At 49.4% G+C, this 19,721-nt stretch overlaps 1 protein-coding gene across 12 annotated transcripts in view; it reads right to left on the reverse strand.

The window, feature by feature from the left end:
* The window catches only part of LOC122378857 (band 3 anion exchange protein-like), a 178,218-nt gene that overhangs the window by 35,707 nt on the left and 122,790 nt on the right, over positions 1-19,721 (reverse strand). For 2 of the 12 annotated variants that reach the window (XM_043360448.1, XM_043360446.1), the window contains exon 1: positions 6,185-6,890. The exons of the other annotated variants lie outside the window; for them this stretch is intronic. In XM_043360448.1, coding sequence (XP_043216383.1) covers positions 6,185-6,505 — 321 coding nt within the window. In that variant the 5' untranslated portion in view covers positions 6,506-6,890. Of the gene's footprint in view, positions 1-6,184; positions 6,891-19,721 lie in introns of those variants that run through there. 12 annotated transcript variants of the gene reach the window in all.

Raw genomic sequence — 19,721 nt, forward strand, 5'->3', positions numbered from 1 at the left:
GCCACACCAACCACAGCGCCTGGACAGCCCGCAAGCCAGCCCGCGACCCATCTACAAGTCCTACCGACTAGCTCGTCGACATGTCCATGCACCAGCTCGGCAGCGTCCTTCGCAAGTATCACGTATATCACGCATGACCCGTATATCACGTCTTGCTGGAGTGACCGAGCCTCGCCGCCAAATTGGCCGCCCTGTTCGACTGATAGGGGACGGGTGCGACCGGGCGAACACACGTGTCCATATGCACATATTCAGCGGCTGATGAGGGCGACGGCACGACGCTGGGCTGTCGCTGAGGGCGGGGAGTGTAGAGTCGCGAGGTCATCAGTGATACCAGACAGGTCTCCGGCATACCGAACGACTCGGCGCAGAAGGGGTCGAAACATCCTTCGGACTCGGGCGAAACATCCCTCTCTGGGACGGGTGGACCGCGAGTAAGCATACCTCGGCATGAGCATATAACACACAAAGAGCGATGCCTCTGAACTGAAGGGCTCTAGATTGAGACGAGGGAAGTATGTTTACCTGCGGCGTCTCGGAGCCGGTCGCTGCTGGAGGAACTCCGATATTCGCCAACGAAGCGATCCTGGAAGGTTTCTCTGTCTGCCAGCACGGCAGCACTCCTGTTGATGACCATGTGAAGTCCAGCTGCCGCTCCAGCGATCCACGACTGGCGAACGACCTCTGCATCACTGACACCCACTGACGCTCTAACTGACGTCTTCCACGTCACCGTGATGTGCGACTTGCAAACTACTGACGTCCAGCTAACGCATAATTAAAGCACAATCCACGGACAACTGACGCACGATCAGCGCACAATTGATGCACGATCAACGCACAATTGATGGGCGAATGTCGCCTCACTGACGTACAGGTGAAATCCACTGACGTACGAGTGACGTCCACTGACGTTTACAGCCTTCCTTGCAGGCTGCATCTGCCGCCATCTCTGCGGGAGCGGCTCGCTCGGCAGGTATCGCCTCCCATCTCCGAGGGCCCCTGGTCACCACCCAGGTCTCCAAGAGCCTACAACCTCAGTCGGAGCAGCACCACGGCGACAGCAAGGACAAATGCAGACTGGCCAGACCCAATCGGCCATCAGTAGCCGAGAGGCGCGCCTTCAACCACCAGCTCCGAGCCGGGCACATGGCGACATAACCACTGCGGAGCGATGGAGGACAGACACGACAAGAATTCATTAATAGAAATACTCGCCACTGTTGTCATGACCAAGAGTGGAAACAGACTTTCTTTACAGGTGTTGCTCCAAGAGGCGTAAGACTAAGCCTGCATATGCCAGTGCGGAGAACAAGAGATCAATGAAATGCGCATTCATAATACTGCAGACGCAAATGAGAACCAAACAAATCAGAGTGTATCCAGCTCCCTGTCCCTTGTTAGCAAGTATGTAGCCAGTTGTATCATATGATGAGGTCAATCAGACTGCTGTGGGGAGTTCGGGTCGCGCGGACCCACCCGGCCGGCGCTGAATGAAGGGTACGGACCAAGCGAGCTGCCAGTGAGAGCTGGTGCAGCTGTCCTGTGGGTCAGACACCGGTACTGGCCACTAAAGCTCACGGCCATTTCAATAACGTCAGCCCCACGGTAATTGGCCGTCAATCAATTTGTGGTCGATTGTCACGCAAAGTGGCTCCCTGAATAGCTGGCCGGTGTGAGTGCACGCAGATTAAGTAGACACCGGCCATCCGGTGGCACCAATTACCTCTTTGACGGATTTCCGTGAGTGTGTGAAGTCACAACCTAGCTCGAAGGGTTTCAGCACTGAGAACGGTCGGCTGAGACGGGAGCCACGCGTCGTAGGGAAGAGATAGGGGTCAGAGGACGCGGCGACTCACGGTGGGGAGGAGACAGACTGCACGGCGGCACAGAACAATGGAACTCTGCAGTGTGATACAAGACGGGCCGAAGGACGAACGCGAGCGAGGAATGTCGAACACGACCTAAAACAGGAGCGGTTTCGGTGCCGCAAACGGAACCGAACACGACATTTGAGAGAGGGATAGGACATCGAACAAGTCACTGAACATCTTCTTCAAGAGCCAGCTCAGGCATATCGGAACATTCAATCTGTTCCCGAACCAGTGCTTCTGAAAAATTTCACTGGTTAGTTTCCAATAACGTGGCGTAACCTACAACACACCGATAGAAGGACCGATGCAGCAGAGACTGACGTGGAATTTCTGAGAGAGAGACACTACTGCCGGTAAGATAAAAAGCCCACCGTCCGCCGTTCGGACACATTGCAGACGACTCGTGCGACCCAGAGTGCAGCGATGTCCGGGACGGGCCATCAGATGTGACGGCACGCGTCCGTCCGTTACAGCGGCGGCTCGTGTGCAGAGGGAATCAGGCCGACCTTGCGGCGAATGTGACGCCTTCTGCAGCGGCGCTGTCAAAGATGCACAGATACAAACGGGCGGTGAGAGGGTACAGAGGGGCGGCGAGGGAGAAAGGGTGCGTGTATCTGATGAGTACCAAGACGGAAGGGCGCGTGGTGACACCTGATGGCTGCGTGTGTCACAGAGAACACCCAGCGAAAGTGCCCCAATCAGAGGGTTTCCGTTAACCTCTGGGTCATCAGCAGAAAGGCGACACGCGCTCGAGTCGCACCCATTGGCCCTGAACGGACGAGAACATGCAAATTCACTCTGCAATGCCCGCCTTTCTCTCCGTGGCTAATTATGCATCCTAGAACACGGCTTAGAAACATAGGGGCGACTCAAGACTCTGACTTCGACAGGTAACTATTCCACAACTGCTTCATTTTCCACGAGGCTTAGTGAAATTCAGTCGATTTTCAGTGGGAGTTCAATTCAGTAAGATCTTCCAATAAAGCGTGAGACAGGTCTCCCCGATGGCACGCAGGTCAGGTCAGCTGTGAGCACAAACGTTCCCGGTTCATCCCTGGGGAATAGACCGCAATAACCGCAGCAGGAACGGCCGTCTGCCCCAATACCCAGCACACAATCTGATCAGGGCATATAGCTGGGAAAGCACCGCGAGACTGCAGCTGGCATTCCCCTGGGTTACAGGTAGGGTTACAGGTAGCCGACAGTGGACAGAAGGTGGGGATAGCGGGGTAGGGTTAGGGTTAGGGTTAGGGCTGACGGGGCAGGCTTGGGGAATGGAATAGGCAAAGGTCGGAACTGACTTCGAAATCAAAGTCGTCAAAGTCAATGGCTCTGACAAATGTAGTCGGTAATTGACAAGCGATTAACCTGACATAACAGCCGCATAGAACGTTCCTCTTTCGGACATATTGGGGCCTTTCGAAAAAGCCCGACTGTGTCTAAGTGGGCATAGAAATAATGAACGACGCAGTCTCAGCCGTTTGCGACCCATACCTTCGGTATGCCGCTCATATTCCATCTTCCCTGCGGAAAATAAATAAATATACGTATGGATTAAGCTATTTGCCGTGCGTTGTCGTGAGCACGAAAACGTTCTAGCTATAGATATGCCGGCTGATGCATTCCAGATAATGAAGATGTTCAGGTAATTCAGGCAATTACGTAATTGGAGTACACCATTGTCTCCAGGGGAGCGGAACGGCCAAGAATATCCAGTTACCGTAACTTCTGCACAATGAAAATGACTAAAAGATGGCACTAATTTCGGATAGAACAGTCCCCGGTATCGCTAATGCCGGCAGTTCGTTTGGGTGTGGTTCGATTGGCACCCTTGGTGATCTGTTTTTGGACGTTGTGCCGCGCCTAGCTTATCGAGCGCAGTGGTGGGCCAGACCAGGGACCCATCCTCTACCACCGGAGCCGTCTGCACCGGGAGGAGAGCTCTCGGCAGCGAGAGATCCTTTCGAGCTGTCGGAAGTCAGCTTCAAAGCCCGATGAGAAAACGCTTTTAGCAAACTATTTTTTTTAAGCCGTCCGATCCCAAAATAAGCTTGATATATTTACTATCAACACTTGTTTTAAATAGTGAATTCAATACTTGGTTAAAATATGAATTGTGTTAAACTAAAATTATTTTAATAAATACAAAGAATAGTAGCGATATTGAATAAAATCGTGTCTGTTATTTTATAATGCATTTTAAAGGACAAGAGCGTAGGGCACTTCAAATAATTTAAACGGAATGCTCTTTGAACGCCAGACAAACATCAAGCATGAAAAGAAACAATCATGCGCCGGTATTCCCCAGTTATAGCAGTGAGCAGGAGTCGTTCAATTCACGGTAGGTAATATGAAGGTCCTGAAGCACCTCTGAGCACTGCCACTGCGCCGTGTCCATCAAGGAAATCTGGACAGAGCAAACAGCCTGCTGGGCAGCTCACGTGCTTGGGGAGGGGGTGTCACACGCCGAAGCACCTGATTGCCGCCGGCTAGGAGTCTGTTTGGATAGCAAACTGCAGGACTTGGGACACACCTTATGACGGCCGTGTGGTGATGGTTTGGAGAACAATGCCGGGATGATTCGAGAGAGAGAGAGAGAGAGAGAGAGAGAGAGAGAGAGAGAGAGAGAGAGAGAGAGAGAGAGAGAGAGAGAGAGAGAGAGAGAGAGAGAGAGAGAGAGAGAGAGAGAGAGAAAGAGAGAGAGAGGGGAGAGAGAGCGAGAGAGAGAGAGAGAGAGAGAGAGAGAGAGAGAGAGAGAGAGAGAGAGAGAGAGAGAGAGAGAGAGACAGACAGAGAGAGAGGGGGGAGAATGAGGCGAGGGAAAGAGGACGAGCTTGTAGTCTCGAATAATCCACTCAGCTCTCTAAACGTCAGTCATTCTCTGCGACATTCCTTATGTATGTATGCCGGACCCAATATTTCCACAGAGGCCGGATGCGGCGACCACTCCATCACTTGCCGCTTTATCGTCGTCTGAATAGCAGCAGCACTGGGTGCGGCGCCCACATCCCGGCGCGGTCAGCTCGGAACGACACCGTCGGCACCCGGCGGCGTCAATAAATCGTTCATCAGCCGCGCCCAGGACTCCGTGAACTCCCCAAATACCCCTCTCCTCCCGGTCCAGCCAGTGTTGGTGATTTTGGAGAGGTGATTTGACGGGACGGGCGCTCATGAGCCTCTGGGTGAGTCGGTGTGAGCTGGGGCTGATCGCGGGCACACCACACAGCTCGGAGGGACACTCCAGGCGCTGACGGCACCGGCGAGGGCTATTTCGACGGGCCGGTAAATGAAGACGGTCAGACGGAGCGCCGCCGGCCAGAGCTGTCCCGACGCCAGCCGCGCCACTAATTGCCACCGCGAGACAAATGAACCGACGCGGCCGCGGCTAACGCATAATACTGAACAGACAGGAAACTCGCGATACAATCATTGAATATCGCATTGTTGAATATACAAATGCCTTTGTATGCGGCATCGTTTTCAGCATAGGTACCTCTTTAAGTGCACAATATACAAAGGAAACAGTGAAGCGTACGACAACAATCCGTAGCTAAACTTCTCGCTTCAAGTACGTGATAAAGAGATGGGTGTCCTTGAAATCATCGACATCAAAAGTGACTTGCACCGGGATCCCTGCTTGACCTTTGACCTATCATGACACGACAGACAAAGATCCACTCACGTGCTGCGGGCTCGAGTGCTTTGTTAGTTCGTGTCGTGTACTCATCCGCACTCCCAGTATACCTACATAGACAGTGAGAGCCCGGGACACCCACTCATCTGTCTGAAAGGGTGCGAGGCGTTCCCGACTCGGAAACGCCCACTTAGCCGTGGAAGACTTAATGCCCTGTCGACTCTCAACCTCAACCCTGTCTCCTTTGTCACTTGGAGACTGTGTCTACCACAGTCGGCAAGTGGCAGTTGAATCTGCATCTGCTAGACGGCCGGCTCAGCTGGATTGACACCCACAATCACCCAGGATCATCGACCAACACGATTATCAAAGTGTTCAAAATCTTAAGATGTTCCGCTTTTCAAAAATAGCAACCACTCATTAATTTCCCGAGAGAATGCTGTTGAGTTTCACCCTAATTATCTGAGTCCTCCCAACTCCCCCTTTTCATTCAAATAATCGCATGTTTGCCATTGCAATATTGTCCGCCCACTAGTATCAGCCCAGATAGTCGACAAACTTCAAACAACGCCCTTCCATTTGACGATATTACTCACCTAGATCCCGCCAGATCCGGTCGAATCCAACTGCGCACACACTGACCTGACCGGATCCGGTCTGATCCAGTGACACCCACCTTGACCTGAGCGGCTACGGCTCCGGCTCCGGCTCCGGATCCGGCTCCAGCTGTGGCTCCGGATCCGGCGGTGGCGGCGAGGCTCGGCGGGGAGCGGCGTCGCGTCGGCTCCGCCGGTACAAACGTGCTCAGCGTCGGTCCCGACTCGACACGGGCCATGATACGCGCGGGCACGGCCGGCTGGTGACCCAGCAGCGACTCGCTCTCGGGCGTGTCAGCCTCGGCGCGCCGGCCGCGGCCACGGGTCAGCTTGTTCAGAAAGGAATCTTCGGGCGCCGAGCCGCGTCGGTACCCGTCGGGGCCGCGCGGTGGGAGAGCCATGTCGTCGGTGTCGGCGTCGGCGGCGGTCGTCGGTGAGCAGAGGGACGGTGTCGGCGCGTGCGTCGGTGAGCGGTCGGTGCAGCTCGGGTGCAGCGGGTCGGGGCGCAGAGCCGACTGCAGAGGCGCCCGGCGCGCCGCCAGCTGCTTCTCTCCGCCGCAGCGCCGCCGGCCTCTCGGCACTGTCACGTGTCACCGCCCCGGGCGGCACGGGCGGGCTGCACCCTTACACGGGCCCTGGGCGCCACGGGAGAGCTGCACCCTCTTCAGAGAGTACAGGAGGGCTGCACCTCGGCGGACGAGGTGCAGCCCTCGAGGTACGAGGTACGACGAGGTACGAGCGGGCTGAACACCTCTCAAGAGGGGAGGCACGGACTGGCTTCACCCCTTTCAAGAGGGGAGGCACGAGCGTCTGCAACCCTCTCCAAGAGGGGACGCACGAGTAGGCTGCACCCTCATCCGGGTCTGGACGCACGGGCACGCGACTCTCATCTGATGACAGACTCAGTCGCCGTCCTCCCACGTCTCTCGAAAGATGAGCGGACAAATGCAGTAGAGCGGAGTCGCTGAGCCGTATTATGCACCCTATATACCCTGAGCAGCAGAGAAAACAGACGCTCTACGGGTCGTTGAGCTGGAGGTTCGATTTTCGGTCAGACCGAGCCGGTGATGGTCGTTAGATCAGCAGTGACTTACACCTGTCATCCAATGCGGCACATTTCGAAAGAAAAAGTCCTCGGATATAAAAGAAAAATGTTTTAATCTTCAAATGAAAATAACGTTTAAACTGGCATTTAATTTCCTAGCATATTTTTCTATCTTCACAAACGAACAGACTAGCTTCGGATTCCGAGCGACGCTTATCAGGAGGGTAACAAAACGAATCGAAAGTGAGGCATCCCCTGATGAAGCCACTTAGCCTGTTGCACGTTCGCCGTGTGTGGCAGTACTGTGAACGCGCTGGGGTCGATACGACACGATACCTATCAGCTGGAGCTCAAGTGCCGCACACTCTTGAGAGCGCGCAGTGTCCGATACGGGTATCGGACTGGACACTCATAGGCCTACCAAAGTGTGTACGTGGTACAGGTACCGGGGGTACTGCTCCTGCTCGGCTCACAGTGGCCAGTACCGGAGTACCGTCCCGCTAAATCAGTACCTGTGTATATGAGTACTGTTCAGCACAAGGGGACCGTTTCTGTTACATGCACCGCTCAGTTTACCAAGCCTGCAGTACCGGCTGGTACAAATGCAATCAGTATACCGTGGCCTGACTTCAGATAAATTATCCCACCACGCCGTGGCCCGGTGAGACATGTGCTAAATCGCTTGTGATCGGCCCGTAATGCACTGGTAGAAACGCGGGTCATTTGCTCGGAGCTGCGCCGATGCAGCGCCAAGCATTACCGGATCCAAATTGGCGTGAAGGAAATAAACCTTTCCCAGTAGCTCAGTGGGAAGTGTCCGTCCGTTTACCCGGCCGGAGGTAAGAGCCTGCAGTTCAATTCGTTTCAGAGCTCGTCATTTGCTTCTGACGCAAAGCCCTATGGCCAGTGGCAAGGTCACATTGAGCGTCAGAAGAGATCGCTTTAGCGGAGCACCTGGATAGGCCGAAAATGTCGAGTTAAAATTCAGAGTCGTGAAAACGTGATGAATGAGTTCTGAGTTGATTGGCAGCGGACTTGACCAGAAAACAATAAAAAGTTAACACCTTCTTTAATTTGTACCTACATTGCATGGGTATTATTGTCTCGATGGTAAAAAAATACATGAGTATGACTCACTAATTAAAAATATTTAATTTTATTCGCTATTTCGTTGGGTTGTCAATGCCGTCTCGGGTGACTGTCAAATGCACTCTACGGCATTACTTATCTGTCAGTAGCATACACGATGCTCAAGTGCAACAAAGCTCACATAGTTGGTAACTCAATGACCTTTGTCACTGTTATGCAAGACATTTTTGCATTACATAAAATAAAACGTTTTAGTTGCTTTACTACGTCAAAACCTCCGAAAGTTCAATCAGTAAATGGTTCATGCCTGGTATCTCAAATTGCGAACCGATGCCCTAGCTTAGCAGATGAGGGAAGAAGTTCTCACGCAGTTCGGGTTGAAAAGAGCTCGCGCAGCTGGGGTGAGAAATGCTCGCGCACCTGGGGTGAGCAATGCTGGCCATCTGGGGCGAAAAATACTCGCACGGCTGACATGAAAAGTGCTCGTTTGGTTGGGGTAAGAAGAGCTAGCGCGACTGAGGTTGAAAAAAGGCTCTCATAACTGATGGGAGAAGTGTTCGCGCGGACAGTGCAGCCGAGTACGATTTCGCTCGTATCCACTGTGAAACCGGCTCCGTCCAGTCGCCCGGAGGAGCACGCTCAAGGCGAGGCCGGCCGGCGCCAATATTGATTAGACGACCCTGCAGGGGCGCATGTCGGCACATTAGCAATGGTGATCAGCGAGCAGGGGTCGTCTTTTTCACTTTGTGACCCGGGGCTAGGTCCCATTCCAGGAATCTAGTTACGATGGCATCTCAAACATGAGACTCGCTGAATAAAATGAATATAATTTCACAGTGACATAGTTGCAATCACACATCAACGTGTGAGCAGTGAGCACCATGCAGGACATTTTGCATTGCATTGATCAATAAGCAGACCTACACTGAAAAAATTTTTTACTCAGGCCAGGCATTACTCAGTAATAACTCATGAAGAAACTCAGTGAATACGATAGTGGTGCTCACTTATTGGCTGATCTAACTCACATCACCAGGGTGACTTCGTTATGCGTGAGTTCTGAGTGCTTAGTTTCGTGAATTCGAACTGAGTCGGAAATGAGTTTTGCTTGGGCAAATCTAGTTTCCTGCGCAATGCATGAGTTCTCGCGAATTCACGTGCAGTTGTGCGTGAGGTACCCCCGGCTTGAAGATGCGCGCATGCGCGGCAGGGTGAGTTTCCTGCGTGATGCGTGAGTTCGCGTGATGAGTATTATAGCCGTTGCGTTCGAAAACCGCGGCGCGCGCTTCAGTCCGTTGTGGCGCGGTGACTCGCGTAGTTCACGTTGAATTGTTGAGGCTATTGTGAAATTGTGCGGGAGAGTGCAGGAGCGGGGAAGGCGTGCAGCGAAGGATGGGACGGGTAAGTTATCTGTGAAGAGCTCGGTGATTGTCGATGAAGCTTTTATCAATCGCATGCGCCGCGGAGAACAGGGAGGTGAACTGATGGACCAGCAGACATTCCCCGCCGGCGTCAGGAGGTCGGTGCCAACCGTGAACGGCGGAGCAGATCGATCGAGAAACTGAGGGATACCTACCCGGCATAGTTCGAAAAAGAAGAGGTGAGTTATGTTATATTTAAATTTAACCCTTGCATGTGTGCGGCGTTTTCCAGCTTCTAATGTGTAGGGGGGGGGGGGTCGGTTGGACCCCCCCTTGCCGTTTGGCCCCTGATCGAGCTAGAGCTTCGCGGAAAAAACGAGCGTGTTGCCCGTGACGAGAGGAAGCCGATGATACCCAATTTTCAGGTCCTAGGTCATTGGTTGACCTTCCAGGTCAGGTCAATGACCCAAAGTCGGGAAAATCGGGACCTATTAGAAAGTCGTAAAGTGTGGCTGCTAAGGGGTTTTTCGGGGTACTGATCACGAATATCGTGTTAGTTTTGATCACAGATGATGTCTTTAAGCATTTAGACCAGGTCGGGTCAGGTCAGGTCAGGTCAATCAGTAGGCGTCGTGACGGGTATTCGTAGTACGTGTCAACCGCCTCTGACAGCTTCGTAACATGTTACGAAGGCAACAAAACTACTTCGTAAATGTTCAAATGGTTGTTAAATTCGAATTCAGCTCCAAAAACTAGCCTAGAAACATGTAAAACTCGAAAAAGTGAACCGAGGTCACCCGAGGTCACCAAAGGTCAATGACCTGACCTGACCTTCAGGTGACCTTGACACCCACCCTAATGCATGGGAGCAACATCAAATCACATGTTTGAACGTTTGAAACCACGAAAAGCTTGCAAACGCGCGGCTAATGCGAGCCGACATACTCCGAATCGCGATTCCGGCCAAACATGGTCTCGGAAAAGAGGTCACAGGTCAAAGGTCATTTGGGTCAGGGTCATGAAAGTTTCAGGGTAGGTGTAAAATTGATCAATGCGATGGTACTGAAAGTTTCGTCGCGATCAGCCGCTTTTTACGCGAGTTATTCGCGAAAAACCATGGGGAAAGGGGGTCCATCCGACCCCCCCCCCTACACATGCGAGGGTTAAAAAAAAACATGTTTGTGGGATAATGTTGTCCTTATCCTAAAAGAACGTTCATTTGACCCTTTTTACTTCTTTAAACAAGAACTCCGTCACGACCCGATTTTTTTTTTTTTTGGGGGGGGCGAAGGTTGTTTGAAGTCGATCCTTTCCATGCAGCATCCATAGGCACAATGTTAAAAATGTAAAATATTGGGGGACACGTCCCCCGTACCCTTCCCCCCCCCCCCGGTGGTGGAGCCCATGGTCTTAATTCCGCTCGCTGAACCGTTTAAGATTATTTTGTCTCGTTTGTGCTTATTATTTTTCCACTGTTATTATTTTTTCCGACTGTTTTTTTTAATGCCTACACACATATTTTCGTACACTATTCGATTTCAGCGAGCATTTTCAACCTTCCTTACATATTAGATTATTAGATACCGCGGCGAGACGCGTTTGGACGTGACATACTTATTTCCATTACTGTTAAGTATAACACATTTTATGTGATTGTTTCAAGCTGATTTTAATATTGGACGCCCATGGAAGTGTTTTGCGAGACTAAAACCCGACTGTTAACCCGCGACCGCCTGGGGGGGGGGGTCGGATCCGACCCCCCCTCCGTTTTTCTTGAATAACTCATGAACCGCTTGAGCTATCAACTTGAAACTTTTTTTTTCACAATCAATTTATTGCATATTCAAAACACAGTATCCAGACATAAGACCAATCATCACATCATTACATCAACCTCACCACACCCCCACGCACCCCACAACTATCACACCACACGGGCACACCCCGCAGCCTCAACACCCCACTAAGGGCACCGTGCCGGTTCTGCTCGCCTGGCTAAGCCGGGGCGGCACATGCCTGTTATCGCCCCGGCCCCGGGGAGGCCGTAAGCCTCCCCGGTGCTCCAAACGGGCCGCTGGCCCCCGCCCGCGCCGCCTCGCGCCCTATGCTGCCATCTCGCGAGGCGACGCCCCTGCCCGCCGACCCGCCACGCGACCCGCCCACCAGTCGAGCCGGTTTGGCGGGGCGCGCGGCGGGCCGGCGGCCCAGCCTCCCGTCATATGATGGGAGGCTAGGCACGGGTTGGCCCGGATGGGTTAGGGGCGGGGGCTTTCGCCGCACATGGCGACACATGTCTTGTTTCCGAGGGTGTGCGTATATGTGTCTGTAATGTTATATATGTATTCTTGCATGACCGTTTATGTGTGGGCGTGCTGTGTGTGTGCATGTGTGTAAATGTTTATGATTGCGTAAGAGCGTATGTGGTCCGAGCCGCCCCGCCCCCCATCCCATGCAAACCGTCCCACTTTAAGTGCCATTTCTCATGCGAACCATTCATAATGCCGACGTATTTTTCAATCATGTAATGGCTTTTTAGGGTGTTTTCGAAGCGCCTCGCCTCTGGCTCAGTATTGTCCATTCTGGCGAACCAGATGCACTGCATTGCTAGCATTGCAATGAGGCCTATAATTTTTCTTTCATCCGGGTCTAGAAACACATTGCTAATTTGTTGCGTTGAGACCGAAAAAGAATAGTTTTGTCTCAGAAGGGCTTGCACGGCTAAATGAAACGACTGCACCTTCTCGCAACTCCTGAACAAATGATCCAACGTTTCCTCAGCAGAGTCACAGAATGTGCACTTACTCGACACTACCAAACCAGCTCTCAACAAGAAAGTATTAGTTGGCAAAATACGATTGACAATCCTATAGTAAAAGGACTGTAGCCAAGAGGACTGACTAACCTGCTTGATTGCGATCAATGTCCCTCTCCGATACAGCTGGTTTTCACGCAGCCATTTCTCTTTTATTTTATCCCGGATGTCATCATTTTTTCTATTTAACTTTTCCAATAATCGTTGGCTTACCACTTGACTAAGCTTTTCTGAATGTAAAACTAAGTACGTCCTTGGCGGTATCGCTGGCAGGGGATTTTCATCTTTAGCATTTTCGATCATGTCAAGTACCGTCCTCATTTTTACCCTGATTGAGTTATACTCTATGAAATTTACGCGGACCTCAAACTTTCTCTCAATCTCCGATTTTGACAGCAGGCTATTGCCTTTAAGCAAATCACTCACAAAAAATAGTCCTCTTGACTTCCAGTTCCTATTAGTTGAGCACTTAAACCTTAATATATCATTACACCAGATCATTTCACTTGCTACACTCTCCGGTTTGTGTTCATAGTTTTCTACAAATCTCGCCCATGCTTGTAAAACATCAACCCAAAATTTATTTTCGATTTTGTTTGCCAGACTTTTAAGCATTGATGCACCATACCAAGATAAGTTATCACTATGCTGCTTCAAACTAATTCTGCTTCCTATTGCCCACCTTCTGTCAACAGCACTATTGTCCTGCAGACGCTTTATCCAGGAACACTTCAGTGAGGCTACAAATATGTCAATGTCTATCATCTTTATTCCATCATTCTGATATGATTGACAAATTTTTGTCCTTCGTATCTTATCATTTTTTCCGTTCCACAAAAACTTGAACAACATGCTCTTTATTTTGTTCATGGTATCCACACGTGGGGTTGGAAGTGAACAAAATAAATGAACTAATTTTGATATGGCAAGAGTCTTGATTACTGTCACTCTACCTAAGAGAGAAAGATTCCGAATTCGCCAATAGTCTAATAATGCCTGCATGCTCTTAATTTTCTCCGGGAAGTTTAACTCTTCTACCTCATCTGGATCCGCACTAAAAATAATGCCCAAAACTTTTAGTTCCTTCACCCATGTGATGGGGAGACTCTCGCATACAGGTTTTTTTGGTGGCCCCAGCCACATGCATTTACATTTGTTGATATTAGGTTTCAAACCAGAGAACTTACTGTACTCTCCAAGTTGTTGCATCACTATACGTATATCGGGGTTCCTACCTTCCAAAAATATAATGGTGTCATCTGCGTACTGTGAAATTTTAGCTTCACATCCGCTTGGTAGCTTAATGCCTCTAAATGGCGTCTTTCTGAGGAAATTCGCTAGGATTTCTACCGCTAAAATAAATATCAAACCAGATGCAGGGTCACCTTGACGAAAGCCGCGACTATGCGTGATTTTTTCTCCTAGATATCCATTGAGGATAATCCTTGAATAGTTGTTTTTATTAGTGTACAACATCTCAAATAGGTCCATAAAATTATTTCCAAATCCCATTAATTCTAACACACATCTGGTATATTGCCAATTCAGAGAATTAAATGCGTCTTCGAAATCAATCGCCAGAACAGCTCCATCGAGTCCTTGGACACTAAAGTGATGAATAATGTCGTACAGTAACCTGGTATTTTCCCCAATAAACCTGCCTTTCAAATAAGCAGTCTGGTCGGGACTTACAAGTAACGTCGCAACAGACTTAAGACGTTCAGCGACCACACTTGAAATAATTTTATCAACTTGAAACTTTGCATACCTTCTCCCCCATCAATTTGACGTCTCCTGTGCAATTTTCAAGAAAAAAAAAATTCAAAAATTTCTGAGATATATCGATTTTAGTGATGTAACTACATGGCGTTTTCAGCCAAAAAATGGTAAATGTTTAAAAAATCGCCAGAAATCGAGGTTTTAAGCAAATTGCAAATTAAGGACATGAAAAGACGCAGCTCAACAAGTTCTTTAAAATGGCTATCTCGGATTTTCCATAAAATGCGTTTTTCACCCCTAAAAATTCAAAAAACTATATTTTTTGGAAAACAGCTAATAAAATCCAAAATTTTGAGAATTTCCAAAAAACCGGAATATATGTTAAAGAGCTCTATTAGAACATTAGATGTCCCAAATTTCAACTTTCTATCTTGATTTTTGACCCCCAAATTGTAAAAAATAGCTCCAACATGCATAGGGCATGGTGACGTCATAAGCATTTTCGCGAATTAGAGGCACTTCTGAACATCGCATGAGAAAACAAATGGCACCACTAGATTCCTGGGACAAAGCTCGTCTAGAAAAGTGCATTTTTATGTCAAAAATAAAAAGTTAAAAAATTGACTTTTTTTCTTAGCCCTCGTTTAGTTATGTATGGTATAAACGATTTTTTATGCTTTCAATGCACACTTATCACCAGCACAGTGAATTGGGGTCACATATAACCATTACCATCGGATTTGGCGTGAAAAATAAGCCATAAAACATGTGTCGCACGCCCATGTAGCAGAAAGTGAAAACCGTGACCTTTCGTGACCTGACCTGACCTGACCCGTACTTAGTATGACCCCTATACGCACATGGTACCTTCACTAGGTCTTTGAGGTCATTTGTGGTGAGTTTCGAGCATCAGCTATCGATTCCGCTGTCCATAAGCCTAATCATGCAAACCCCCTGAATTTGACCTTTGACCTGACCTTGACCCGAAAGTTGACCTCAATCTTAAAATCTTAAGAGCGCTTTGGGAAGGTCTCGAAGAGACCTTTCGAACGCCGCCTCGCGGGGCTCGATACGACCATTGGTTCTCGAGATAACAGGGGGGGTCGGATCCGACCCCCCCCCCAGGCTGATGTGGGTACGGAAATAGCCCAGGCGGTGCCGGGTTAAGGTGACCATCCGACCTTGACCCGCGCTGTGCTGGGTGGCGTTTTACGCCCCCCACCCCGCCCCCTCAGGTTTTTCGCGAATATCTAAGAACGGCGGCGTGCAGCGCCACCATTTTCGGCACACCTGCTCATACATTTGTTTCTGCATATGAAGAAATTTTAGACCCAGGTCGTTCAAGGTCAGGTCACGTCAAATGACTTAACATCGGAAAAATTTCAATGGTCGCTGACGATCGCACCGTTCGCAACGTGCCATGGAAACCGTTCGATATTTTTGTCATTTTCGCTCAGGGAATTCACCGCTCGATTTCACACCAGTTTGAGGTAAAATGTCAAAAAAATATCGAACGGATTTCATTGTATAGCGTTTTTGATACTGTCCCATCACCATGTCTCAAGTATCAACCTACGGCATGTATAAAATATATTTGCTAGTGCAATAAAACACCTCATATGTGTTCAGCTTGACGGTTTGGATCGACTGATATGCAACATGACCTGGTCAGGTCAACCTAAGGTCAAGTTTTAAATATGGCCTTTCAAGGTCTAATTATAGTTCATTCGTCCCGACGAGAGGAACACTATGCTAACGGCAAAATAAATGTCGTGACTCTTGAGTGGAAAGTATTACAGAAAACATTTTGGTAAAAACGGCTTTTTTAGAGTTTTTGCTCTCTGGAGGCTTAATTGTTGACCTGAGGTCAAATCTGAGATCAAACGCCAGCAAAAAAAAAAGTCGAAAGGGCTTTTGACTGCATTTTTCCGCGGGCAGCTCTTTTGGTTCCGAGTTAAGCACCAGTTTTTCGAAAATATTGAAGTAAGCAAAATTTGGCCTTTTCTGACCTCTGGTGACCTGGCACTTGACTTGACCTTAAAATTACCCAAGTATTTCCTTAAATATCTTTAATGCTTTTTCGAAAGCCGGTTACGGCGTGTCGCTACGTGGCCCAACCCCAACAGCCGAGTTAGAAGAGGGGACGTTAAGACGACCCCCTCCCCCAGTACATCACGGTAAACTCAGAGCACCAGCACGGCGCGGTTTAACATTAATTTTGAGCTGAAGTAACTTGATAACTTTTGATATTTCAATCACCTTGCATGCCCTATAACTTCCGTTTCTCTTACTGGCAAAAGAAAATGACTTTTTTATTGTGTTTTCAGGGAACGGCCCATTGAGCCTCCTCTGCATCTTGGCGGAGAAGGCGTCAGTGGTGGCGTACACGGGTGACGAAAATTTGGATCACCCCTATCATAACAAGTCCGAAGAAAACGAACGGTGCCGCCTCATCGTGGAGCGAACGGAAGTCTTGTGGGGATCCATGGTTTGGAAGGGAGTCTTTTGCTGTGGGCGACGGCGCACTTTGTGCTCAGTCAACAAACGGCGCACAAAGTGCGAAACACGCTGTGGTTTGTGTGTATCCATGTGCTCCACGCACCATTCAATGCTGAGCGCCAGCCACCTGTAGCCGCGAAGACTGAGGTCGAGAAGCTGGCAAAAGAGTGAAGCTGAGCTGACGAGCTGACGTGGAGTCGATCCCCCCCCCCCCCGACGCAGTTTGGCGTGGGTCAGAATTGAAATACAGCGCAATGCGACCGTTTCTACAAACATGTATTTCTTGTAAGGGCTGGGGCGAATAGTGCAAGACTAGACGTTGGTCGGGCATGGTATAATACAGATATGTATGCTGGTTTTGGGCAATGATTCGTTATATATTGGCCAATCCCAATATATAGACTAGCTGCCTGGTAGTGGCTGTTGTATCAGCATCATGCATGCATATTGCATAATGCTGATGCGGCAGCTGTTATCATGGGCGGCGAGCCTATACATTGGCTTGAGCCAATATAAAACGAATCAGATCAGCCGTTTCAGGCGGCGCCTGAGTAACACCCGAGTATCGTATGAGTTATCGACGTGAGTACGTCCTGAGTACAGCCCTAGTTTTCACTGAATAACCGATGAGTTCCAACTGAGTTATGGCCGTACTACCACCTGAGTTATACATTAGTACCAGCTGAGTTACATGTGAGTTACTTCCTAGTTTTTCATGAGTAATGACTTACTAATACCTGAGTTTGGCCTGAGTTGTCTGAGTAGGACATGAGTTACGCATGAGTACTTACTGAGTTTTATCTGAGTTTTACCATCGGACAAAATGGCAACTCACTTTGTTACTCACATGCTACTCACTTGCAATGAGTTTTGCCCGAGTTTTACCTGCGTTCCGCCCTGAGTTTTACCTGAGTACGCGGATTTAGAGTGAGTTTTACCATTGGACAAAATGGCAACTCAGTCATTACTCAGAAAAGTGAGTAAAAAATTTTTTCAGTGTAGTTAAATTGATGATAGACAAAGGATGCTACACCACAGGTTCCTCATACAAAAACAATTATGAATGACCGTGTTGCCAATGTGCTACCTTCCCACCCCTCCCCAGTGTATACGGTGGATAGTTTGTTGAATAGATAAATCAATGCGCCGGCACGATTCAGGCACTATGAGATGGCCATGCGATGCAGCAGCTAGGTATATAATACATTCTGAACACCATCCCACGGTACAGAGACGGCGTCTGTTTCTCAAGGTCTGTCCCAACTCCAAGCTACACCTGTCGAAGGCCGCCCGTCCATCCCTGTCTTATCATACGCACCAGCAGGCAATTTGGCTCGGCACTTCTGGCGGTCACATTGTCACGCCTCAATCAGTCACATTGTCAGCAGGCATCCATGCCTCTACCTGTCACAATGTCAGCAAGCAGCCGCGACAAGCAGCATGCTGACATTGTAACAGACAGAGGCGTCATCGCGGCGACAATGTGGCGACAATGTGGTGACATTGTGGTGACATTGTGGTCTGGCTTTCCGGTCGCCTCTAGCACTGTCAACAGATAGCCAGTCCTCTAACTGTCACAGTGTCAGCGGACAGTCCATCATTTCTGTCAAATCAAGGCACGGTGGACTATAGACACCACTGCATGCAGCGTGAATAATATGACATTGTCAACATCTGCAATGTATGATGGAATAGCCATGTGGCCCTCTAACATTACCATCGCTGATAATGGCCAGGGAGCACCCCCGAACAGAAGCTGCTCAAGCCGGAAAATAGCAGGTGTTGGTAGTGACATCTAGTGACCGGGCTGAAAACTACAGGCTACGTCGGCGCGACAGGAGAGGGCGCTTGAAAATGCGATACAACTGGTATAGAGGACGCCACTGCGGGTGTATGAGGTCGCTCTCCTGTGGACGGCTATGGTGGCGCCATCTCCCTTCACAGAGCTACCGGACGACCTGACCGGCAAGCGGGAGTCACTGGGCTAAACATTAAGCACATATGCCTGTCATATAGCCTGTCCCGTAGCTCAGTTGGTAGAGCACCAGACTCCCAGTAGTGAGAGCCCGTTTCGAGACGCTGCGGCGCTCGATGTTTGAGACTCCTGACGAGTGACGGGGATGGTCTGCGATTGGTGGGAGTAGCCGCAGCCAGTTGGAGTCAGTTTAGTGGGACAGGCCGTGTCCAGCTTTGAAGGGTACGTTAAACTTTGGCATCTAAATTCTCCCGTTACCCGGAATTGCGCGATCGGAGGGTAGGGGTCGGGGTTTACGCAACAAGCTCTGCTTAGCGTGGACTCCGGCTCTGTCAATCCGTCCATTTAAAACATTCGAGCTAAATTTATTAAAAAAATATGTACTCTCAGTCACAAGCGAGTGTGGTCGAAACTTGCAAGAAATCGGGAGCCCGCTTTCAGGTGCATGATAGGTAATGACCTCATCATGCACAAATTATGACCCACAGGTCCAAGGACCCGAGGTCAGAAAATGTTGTTTATTAAAGCTTTAAGGGTCCAGGGCCTTTTCTTTCGTTAGTATAACTTTTTTATCGACGAAGTTCACGTGATTAAAAAAAAATGCCGTAAGATCAACCGAATAAGATAAGAATAAGATCAACCGTAAGGAAGTTCTTACGAAAATGATCGACGTGAATACGGCCCCAGGAGAATAGAGCCCTTAGCGCTTAGAGTTTGCACATGGTTCAATGAGCATTCAATTAGGGCATACGAGAATAAGACCTACCTACTGAAACATCAGACATGCTGACTGCTAAGGACACCAATCTACCTATTCAACATATGGATAGGCAGTTCTTCTTACAGCAGCTGATTGCTTCAGTTGAGTAAGACTCGGTTAATCGATAGACGGAATGAGGATGACCTCAAAATAATTGAGCAGAAATCACGACATGCTAGCGAGTGAAAACGGTAAGCTTGCGTTACGTTTAGCCCCTTTCCAAATGCTCGAGGCCATCGGCTCGAAAGTGAAGCGTTCCATTTCATCCACACCATAGCATGAGGACAACTTTCCTGCAGGCTACGAGGAACGACGGCAGAAAAAAATGTCAGACAAAACTGAAACCAGTATAGGCAT

The sequence above is a fragment of the Amphibalanus amphitrite genome, unplaced genomic scaffold, assembly GCF_019059575.1.
Source record: "Amphibalanus amphitrite isolate SeventyFive unplaced genomic scaffold, NRLGWU_Aamphi_draft 000066F_arrow, whole genome shotgun sequence".
Taxonomy (NCBI): domain Eukaryota; kingdom Metazoa; phylum Arthropoda; class Thecostraca; order Balanomorpha; family Balanidae; genus Amphibalanus; species Amphibalanus amphitrite.